The 10309-nt window shown below is 39.8% G+C and overlaps 1 protein-coding gene across 1 annotated transcript in view; it reads left to right on the top strand.

The window, feature by feature from the left end:
* Positions 1-1835: 1835 nt before the first annotated feature.
* The window catches only part of F9 (coagulation factor IX), a 32522-nt gene continuing 24048 nt past the window's right edge, over positions 1836-10309 (top strand). Inside the window, exons 1-3 of the mRNA XM_043459992.1 lie at positions 1836-1985; positions 8268-8431; positions 8638-8662. Coding sequence (XP_043315927.1) covers positions 1898-1985; positions 8268-8431; positions 8638-8662 — 277 coding nt within the window. The 5' untranslated portion in view covers positions 1836-1897. The remainder of the gene's footprint in view (positions 1986-8267; positions 8432-8637; positions 8663-10309) is intronic.

The raw sequence follows: 10309 nt of genomic DNA, 5'->3' as shown, positions 1-10309 counted from the left end.
GAAACAGGATCATTCATCCATTGCTGGTTGGAATGTAAAGTGGTACTGACATGTTGGAATACAGCTTGGCACTTTATTTAAAAACCAAACATTCAACTCTCACATGACCCAGAAACTGCATTCCTACACGTTTATCCCAGAGAAATTTAAAAATTATGTCCACATAGAAACCTGTACATGAATGTTGAAAACACATTATTGCAATAGCAAAACACTGGAAACAATCAAAATGTCCCTAGTAAGTGAATAGTCAAGCAAATTGGCATATCCATACTCCTCAGCAATAAAAAACAACTACTAAAACATGCAGCAATCTAGATGGATTTCAAAGACATTGTGCTGGATGAAAAGAGCCAATCTCAGAAGGTCACATACCCTATGGTTCCATTTATACAATATTCTCACTATAGAGACTGAAAACTGATCAGTTGTGCCAGGGGTTAGGAATAATTGGAAGAAGGGGGAGGGGTGTGATCATAAAATCGGTAGCACAAGGGAGACGTTTGTGAAGACAGAATTTTTCTTCTATACCTGTGATAAAATCACTTAGAATTACACACATAAAATAAACCACTCAATGTTCACTACCTGGTTTTGATATTATACTACTATATTTATATAAGATATAAACATAGGGAAAGATATATAGGACCTCTCTGTATTGACTTTGTAATTTTCTATAACTGTTTTATTTTAAAACAAAATTTTGAAAAAATAAGGTACAAGAATTTTCCTAATTTTAATGCCACAGATTCAAGAACCTCAATGAACCCCAAGAATACCTTGACTCACTGTAGTCAAATTGCTAAAAATAAATAAGAATATTCACTACCTTATCATCAGAAACAATGCATGCCAGAAGGCAATAGAATGACTTCTTTAATGTGCTGAAAGAAAAAATTTCAACCTAGAATTGTATATGCAGCCAAATTTGAAACATGAAGGTAAATGGAGACATTTTCAAATAAAGTTGAGAAAATTTGTCATAAAATAGCCTATACTATCAAAATTATTAATGAAAATTTTTCATAATGATGAAAAATTGTAACAGATTTAAATTTGGGTCTACCCAAAGAAATGAAGAATATCATAATGGTAAACATATGACTAAATATATTCTTCCTCATTTTAAAGTTTCTTTGAAAGACTGTTGACTATTTAAAGCAGAATAACAAGATAATATGGGTTTATAACATTTGGAAATAAAATGTATCACAACAGCAGCACAAAGAATGGCAGGTAAATGTTGCTATACTATTATGAGTTTTTATACTACATGTGAAGTGGTATATCAATATGAACTATTATATAATAATATTTATACATTTATTTTCTATACATAAGTATACATGCATACATATATACACTCAAACATATATACATATGTTCTGAGACAGGGCCCATCTGCTTCACCATATGCATACACAGCACAATGAAGTTTATAAACTCCTCATTATGAGGAGGAAGATAAAAGATCCACCAGGTGACTCAACAGATATAAGCAGTGGAAACGTTTTAAGGTGGGAGACAAAATGACTTCATTCTTTCCATCTCTTTACCTTTCAACTATATGACATTAGTGTTCCCTGACAAGGACAAGATGGATCCTAAGATGAGTTCTGCTGCCGCCGCAGCAGCAGCCATTGTACCGTCCCCTATTCTAACAATGGGTCACTTCGAGCTTCAGTCTCAGGTCAGCCACAGTGACGGAAGCCCATGGAATCAGAGGTGAAGTTTAACGATGGCCACTGCCTCCTCTTTTCATTTGATCCAAGAGGCCATTGGAAACAGCCCACTGAGGGAGATAGACACTGTTTCCCAGAAGTAAATACAGCTCAGCTTGTACTTTGGAACAATTGGTCAACCTTGCTACTTGCACAATCTACTAACAAAGGTTATGTGGTACCTGAACATGATCATGGCAGAATCACCGGGCCTCGTCACCATCTGTCTTTTAGGATATCTACTCAGTGCTGAATGTACAGGTTTGTTTCCTTTATAAAGCTACATTGAATGTGCTTCTATTTTAGATACAGAAAGGTCTGGGGCTGTCTTCTTCATTAAATAATGATTACAGGATTTGATCACAAAATTTAGGATTCTAGTAGTTAGCTTATGGGTTAGTAAGTACTGGTTCTCTGGTAGCTATGCCTTCCTCATTTTAAAAATTAAACAGATTTACAATATTTATAGTATGTTTTTAAAATGGACACTGTTGGGCTTATGATTTGACAATGTAATTCCTTAGCAAATTGTCGTCTCCTTGGTTTAAAAAAAATTAAAAGGGAGGAAATGCTTTAACAAGGAAACAGCAGAATGTGAAGGAAAATTAATTGTCATTTTGTGGGTTCTTTACTCATTACTTTGAAATCAAAATGGGAAACAGAGCAAAAACAATGGTTTTACTTACACAAAAAGTTTGATTTTAAGACATAATGTGATTCAAAATTTTAGAAATATTTAATGAGTCAGACCTCTAATTTTTAAAGTCTATAAAATCATACACCTTCAATTGATAGTCTTAGAATACAAGCAAACTTTCTAGTAATAAGTTGTTACTTATCACTAAAGTTTTCCATGGGTTAGTAAGAAATTATTTTGTCTGATTCCAAACATCTCGGGGTTGACATAGGGGGAAATTCAGTGCTCACTTGAGCTCTTAGGACAGCAAAGCAAATCCAAGAATTGACATCAAGAGTACAAACTTAGTCAATGCAATTTATATCACTTGGTTTTTTTCCACAACTTCAGTGATTTTATTAATTCCCCAAAGGCAGGCACACAAAGAAACTACCCCATTGAGACAAACAGCTAGTTCTCACAGGAAGCATTTATCACATTTACTTGTCAACCTATTATAATAAAATCTAGTAGTTGACAGTGCCAAGATCAGGGGTGCCAACCCCAAGCATCCCCAGAAAGCAGACTGGCCCTGTGGTTTCCACTCCAGACATGATGTCACACTGAAATGCAGAAATAACGACACATGAACGCAGAGGTTAAATTAAACTAGCAAACTGGGCAGCATCAAGCAATAAAGAAATTTAGCTGGAACATTCACAAAGTAGAACATAAAGCTGTCTTTACACACATCTCATCAGTGTGAGATCTAGGAGGACAAAGGATCCAAACTCTTTCTTCGAGATAAGTGGTGAGATGATGGAGGTTTTAAGAGGCTGCTGCCCGCTTGAAGACCTCAGATGTAGGGAAAAAAGGGCAGATTCAGAGTAAAAAAAAGGAGGACTAGGATTTCAGAAACTTGGTAAATAATGAAAACAAGAGGTAAGCTTGAAGAAGGGTTAAATATATGACCCTCTGACAATGGTGAGGAGAAAGGCAGTGCAGTCCTCATAGTCAGAGATATTAGGTCCCTGAGCAGAGCACCAGGGGGCTTTCCCTAAGGATGAAGAGTGTTGGTGCAGTGCTCTCCTCTGCTGTTAAACTGTCACTGGCTTCTAAAAGCAGGTTCTATGAATGATTTTCACGGAGATGTTGCATTTTCATGGCTGTTGCCCTTAGGTATTGCTGCATCAATTTAGAATTTTGCAATCAAAACTATTCCGTGCAACCAATTCAGTTTTGTAAAGTGTATGGACCCAAGCTGTCTTTCATTCAGAATGAATGAATGAAATAAAATGAAAGACAGCTTCAGTCCATAACACAGTGGCTACTGTGGTGCCAGGTACCATCACAAGGTACGAGGGGCTTGGGGATAAATCAGATTCCCTCTCTAATCTAAAGTACCCTGAGGCCAGGTGAGAGATTTCAATACAACATGATAAGATGCATACCAGGCACTAAAGGGGCATAGAGAAAGGAACATATTAATGGGGGGACACTGACAGAGGGACAATATTTTGAGGTGGGTCTTAAAAAATGAGTAGGCTCATTCTTCTTAAATGCCTGATCGAGGGCATTCTACACAGAGAGGAGCACTCATGTGCAGAGATCCAGATTCACAACAAATGTGAGGTCTTTCAGGAACTCAGTATTCTTTCAATGTTGAATATGACAGGTGAGGCAGGGTCAGGGCATCATATAAGGAAGGCCCTAAACTAAGGAGTATCGACAAAAGAATGCAATTTGGAGTCATCAGAAGTGTAAACATGAATAACACTGATGGCTGACTTAGGCTGCTTGGTCTGCCAACATTCTCATGAACTGTGTGAGAAATCAACGGCCAGACACAGGGAGACCAGTCTTGAGGCCACTGCAATCATCCAGGGAAGGCACGAGAAGAGGGAAGGAAATTCAAGTGACACTATCAAAGTACTGACTAGAAATGACATGACTTAACCATCTGGATATGGAAGGGGAAAGGGTTTAGAGGAAGTGGAAAGAACACGTCCTTGAGCATCTAGGATATGGCCCAGTGCCTAAGAGCACGGACTGTGGGCAGTCTGACTGCCCACGACTAAATTCTGACAGTGACACTTTAATGCGTTACTTGGGGCAAGTCACTTAACCTCTCTGAACCTCTGTTTTTCTGATTTATAAAACTGAGATGACAGCACCTATCTCATGGAACTGCCGTGAGGAGGGAATGAAATAATGGATGCAAACACTGAGCACATTGTCCATCCAGCATGACAGAAATAGGAAACATCAGGTCTTACCAGTCACATGGTGATGTACAGTTACAGAGTTGGAAAGACGATCTGGAATTCCAAAGATCTATCTGACTTGAGGTAGATATTTGGAACTCACTGTCACATATATGACAGTTACAACCACGTGTGTGTGTAAGGATCCAGGGAGTGAGAATGGATCTTGTGGCACCTAGTGCAGTGCCTGGCAGGAGTAAGTGCACAGAAAATTGTGTTGAGTCAGGAAAGGACTCAGATGGGGCCTCAGATGGTAAAGAATCTGCCTGTAATGCAGGAGACGGAGGTTCGATCCCTGAGTCAGGACGATCCCCTGGAGAAGGGAATGGTAACCCACTCCAGTATTCTTGCCTGGAGAATCCCATGGACAGAGGAGTCTGGCGGGCTACAGTCCATAGGGTCGCAAAGAAGCGGACACAACTGAGTGACTAACACTTTCAGGCTGGACTAGGGTGAGGCAAGAAGGGCACGAAGGGCACAAACATACTTGCACACCCTGAGAAGGCGTGCCTCCTTGGATTCTGTGTCCTAGGAGCCTTGTTTACCACACCCAGTCCTGGCCCTGAGAAAGATGTATGGATTGAAGAGGAACAAGGCTGAAACTGGTGGCTGGAGCCTGGGAGAACACTGAACCTCATGGGACAGGCAGAAGAAGGGGAATGAATGGATGCAAGTGGTGGGTGAATAACAAGAGTCAGTGCACAACAACAGAAATTATAAGCAAGGTGAAAAGATAGTCTTCAGAATGGGAGAAAATAATAGCAAACGAAACAACTGACAAAGAATTAATCTCCAAAGTATACAAGCAGCTCATGCAGCTCAATACCAGAAAACCCAATCAAATTCAATACCAGAACAACCCAATCAAAAAGTGGGCAAAAGAACTAAACAGACATTTGTCCAAAGAAGATATACAGATGGCTAATAAATAAGAAAAGATGCTCAACATCATTCATTATTAGAGAAATGCAAATCAAAACCACAGTGAGGTATCATCTCACACTGGTCATAATGATCACCATAAAAAAGTTTACAAAGAATAAGTGCTGGAGAGCATGTAGAGAAAAGGGAACCCTCTTACACTGTTGGTGGGAATGCAAACTGGTACAGCCACTATGGAGAACAGTGTAGAGATTCCGTAAAAAACTGGGAATAGAACTGCTATCTGACCCAGCAGTCCTGCTGCTGGGCACACATCCCAAGGAAACCAGAATTGAAAGAGGCACATGTACCACAATATTGATTACAACACTATTTACAATAGTTAGAACATGGAACCAACCTAGATATCCATCACCAGATGAATGGATTAGGAAGTTGTGGTTCATATACACAATGGTATATTACTCAGTTATAAAATGGAATGCATTTGAGTGAGTTCTAATGAGGTGAATGAACCTGTAGCCTATTATACAAAGTGAAGAAAGTCAGAAAGAGAAAGACAAATACTGTATATTAATGCATATATATGGGATTTAGAAAGACTGTAATGACGATCCTACATGCAGGACAGCAAAGGAGACACAGATGTAAAGAACAGACTTTTGGACTATGTGGGAAAAGGCAAGGGTGGAATGATATGAGAGAATAGCATTGAAACATGTACATTACCACATGTAAAATAGATGACCAGTGCAAGTTGGATTCATGAAGCAGGGCAGTCAAAGCTGGTGCTCTGGGACAACCCAGAGGGATGGGGTGGGGAGGGAGGTGGGGGGGGGGGTTCAGGATGGGGGGACATATGTGCACCCGTGGCTGATTCATGTCAATGTAGGGCAAAAACCACCACAGTATTGTAAAATAATTAGCTTCTCATTAAAATTAATTAATTTTAAAAAGCAAGAGTCAGCGCAAAGAGGAGAACCAGGAGAGAGTGATTTCATGGAAAGAACACCCTGAGAAGGGAGAGATCAACAATTAGGAGTGTTTCAGAGCAGGCAGCAAATAGAGAAGTTCAAAATTATCCTTTAGGAAGTCACTGCTGATCCTGACAGGAGTCATTTAATTATACAGATGGGGTAAAGAAGAGAAAGAGCCACAGAAAAGTGCATTAAGTAAAAAGGAAATTGAGAAAAGGAGGAAGGCAGACCAGACACAGGAGTAGAAAGGAAGAGAGATAACCAGCACACACCAGCCTGCACAGGATCTCACTGATCCTGTCAGCAATGCTGGGAGGCAGACAGTCTGATGATACTACTGTTTACACTTGACAAAGTTAAGCTGCAAAGATTATGTGACTTGCCTGAGGTCTCATAGCCAATAACTGGTAAGACATGTGATTCAAATCCAGGTGTGTCTGCTCTGCCTCCAAACCCCTATTTTTCTACTAGATTGCACTGTAAATGGATACAGACACAGATGCTACTTGTAGGAGTGCCCAGGGCCAAGCACAGGAACTAGCAAGCAGAGAGGAGGGCATGGTGGAGGCTGGGAGGCATCAGCATGCCATGGCACCCATTGGCAGCTTGTGACTTTCTCCCAGGGCACCTGGCTGTCTGATGTAGCAGTTGGGATTGTGGGGCATTAAGCACTGAAGAAGCAGTGAAGGGAATAGAGAAAGTTGACAAGGAAGAGTTGAAGAGAAAAAGTCTAAGCTAAATTCAGGGGGAAAGTAAAGCCCAAGGGGACTGGAGGAGTGAGAGAAAAGGGAGAGACTGTCAAGGGACTAGAAGGCTCCACAAAGCGAACAGCTGCAATGGAAATAAAGGACTTTAGTTGTTTCTTCTCCTTTCCTTTTTTCCCTCGTTGGCACTAACAAGAAAACAGTCCCCAAATGCCCTGGAAAGTTCATGTTATAAACACCTCGTCCTGTTGAGATGCTATCAGATGTTCTCCTAAGGAAAGGAATAACTCTAGGCAGCTTCTTGAGTTCCTGTCATTAATTATAAATATAGATACTATATCTATATCTCTCTATCTAGAGAGAGACACATGCACAGAGACAGAGAGTGAAACAGAAAGAAGAGACTGAGATTGGAGAGGGGTGGGGTGGGGGAGGGGTGGAGAATTAGGTTAGAGACCTTAATCCTCCAGTGTTCAGGAGTGTTCCTACAGGCTAGGCAGTCAAAGCTAAAATAAATCACATCCTGAATCCCAGAGAATGACATATGTCACTGGAACTCCTAGAACACATTCCAACTTAAGGGGCTGTGAGTCTGAAGTTTTAAAAAATAAAAAACATGAATGAAGGGGTTTCTCTTTAATATCTAGTGAGACACCAGGGTTGCCTTTAGGCCTCTGCTCTTCCAAGGGAAATGTGCTGCCGAGTCATCTGGGCAACTGCATCCTGTAAACACAGCCCGGCCAGGGTGATGGATCACCTTGCAAGGATCTGCAATTAGCTATTTTCAAATGATGACAAAGTGTGAAGTTAACTGCTTACTTGAGAACTTTCTTTTTCATCCAGAGTAAATTCAAATACGGTTGAAAATCTGACCTTTTATTACTGGAGCTCTCTTGACTAAAAGTAAAACTGGATTTTAATTCCTAAATCTCCATATGTATACAGTACCATGAGAACATCATAGATTTTGGCTCCATGCCCCAAAGATAAATTGGCTTTGGGATTACTTGGATTAAAAAACAAAGCCTTTCTTAAGAGATGTATTTCATTTTCATGATATTTTCTTTCCTCTAAAGCTAAAGAGTTCTTTTAAATTTCAGTTTTTCTTGACCGTGAAAATGCCACCAAAATTCTCCATCGGCCAAAGAGGTACAATTCAGGTAAACTGGAAGAGTTTATTCCAGGGAACCTTGAGAGAGAATGTAGAGAAGAAAAATGCAGTTTTGAAGAAGCACGAGAAGTTTTCGAAAACACTGAGAAAACTGTGAGTATCTCCACATAACACCCTTCAGATGCAGAACAAAGAATAGAAAAACCTTTTTGAAAAATAGGGAAAAAACCGTATTTCCCTTTGGAATTTAAAAAATCTATACACGTATATATATTATAAATACTATAACAGAGAAGGAATAAAAAACACTGTAAATAGTACCATTAACTTGTCCTCTTTTTTTTTTCTTTTTTTTATAGACTGAATTTTGGAAGCAATATGTTGGTAAGCAATTCATTTTATCCTCTTCCGGGTATATGAAACATTCGAGATTTACATATTGCTTTCCTCTGTGTCAAAAGGGCTCAGAAAAACAAGTTAACTTGTTTTTACCCAACACTGAATGGTAACTATCTGAGATAATGGAGATATCTGCTGGCAGAAAACCTTACTCCTCCCTAGGGCTTCAAAAGGAACATGGTTCCACCTCAGGAATCCCGAAGGAAGAAACCACAGAGAATTGTATCTGGGACCAAATGAAAGTTTACAATCCTCTGTAGAGAATCAGAAAATGCTGATTGACTTAAATGTTTACTGCTTAAAAGCCGTCCTCCTTCTGGTGGCCTGCAAGGCCCTCCTGATTGCCCCGCCCTGTGACCTCCACTCCTCCTACTCTCCCCCTCACACTCGGGGTGCCAGCCATCCTGGCCCTGCAGCTATTCCTTGCACGTGCTACAACTGCTTCTACTTTAGAGTCTTAGATCTGACTGTTCCTTGCATGTTGAAGATTCTTCGGCGAGGTTCCTGTAGGCTCACTCCCTCACGTCCTCTCAGGTTTTTACCCAAATATCACTTTCTCAATGATGTCTGCCTTGATCGTCTATTAATATGTGAACCTGCCTCCCCCCACAACCCCATCACTTTAGACACTGTATCCTGCTCTATTATTTTTCATAGCACTTTTCACCATCTGAGGTATCATATAATAGTCTTACTTATACTATTAATTTTTCCCACCTTGCTAGCATGCAAGCTTCATGTTGGCAGGTGTATTCAACTGTTTTGTTTATTGATGCAGTCCTAGTACCTCAAACAGTATCTGGTACAGAAGCACTGAGAAAATACTTGTTGAATGAACTGAAAAAGGAGGAAAAGTCACAACTTTAATGACAACTAAGTTTTAACACTAATTTAAAATCTAGCAGCAGGATTTTGAGGCAGTGTTAAGTTTCCCAGCTTGACTTACTTAAGACCATGTGCATGGACAGAAACTAACTTGGACAGCCAATTCACTGAATTCCATCAGTTCTATTTTCCCAGATTCCATTCGGTGAACACTAATGGGCTTATTCATATTCTTGTGACTAATTATTTTTCCACTTTGTTTTTAAATCATGAGAGAAGAAGAGGTCCACTCTGTTATATTTGCTTTATCTGCCTTTGTTCTTAATAATGAATGCTACTGTGCCAACTTTCTACTGAGGTAGTCCACTACAGTTAGTCCAAACAAGTCTTTTCATTCTCTATTTCTAATCTATTTAAAACTCTGAATCTTGTCTTTTTCAAAAGCAAATCAATTTCTACTTTTCCTCCCCATATATACCTGGCTGCATTTTAAAAACTCTCTTGTCCCCTTTATTGCCCATCCCCTCCTCAATTGGCCTCTCATCATTGAATATGGGTTCATCAGTACCTCTTTAACACCATATTTTGTTTTTTGTGTTTTTTTTTGAGGTGTTTTTTTTTCATTTATTTTTATTAGTTGGAGGCTAATTACTTCACAACATTGCAGTGGGTTTTGTCATACATTGATATGAATCAGCCATGGAGTTACATGTATGTCCCTAATCCCGATCCCCCTCCCACCTCCCTCCACCGATTCCTCTGGGTCTTCCCAGTGCACCAGGCCGAAGCATTTGTCTCATGCATCCC

This window comes from Cervus canadensis, chromosome X (genome assembly GCF_019320065.1).
Source record: "Cervus canadensis isolate Bull #8, Minnesota chromosome X, ASM1932006v1, whole genome shotgun sequence".
In the NCBI taxonomy this organism is placed as follows: domain Eukaryota; kingdom Metazoa; phylum Chordata; class Mammalia; order Artiodactyla; family Cervidae; genus Cervus; species Cervus canadensis.
The sequence above is the reverse complement of the archived record's forward strand: the minus strand, read 5'-3'. Positions and strand labels throughout refer to the sequence as shown.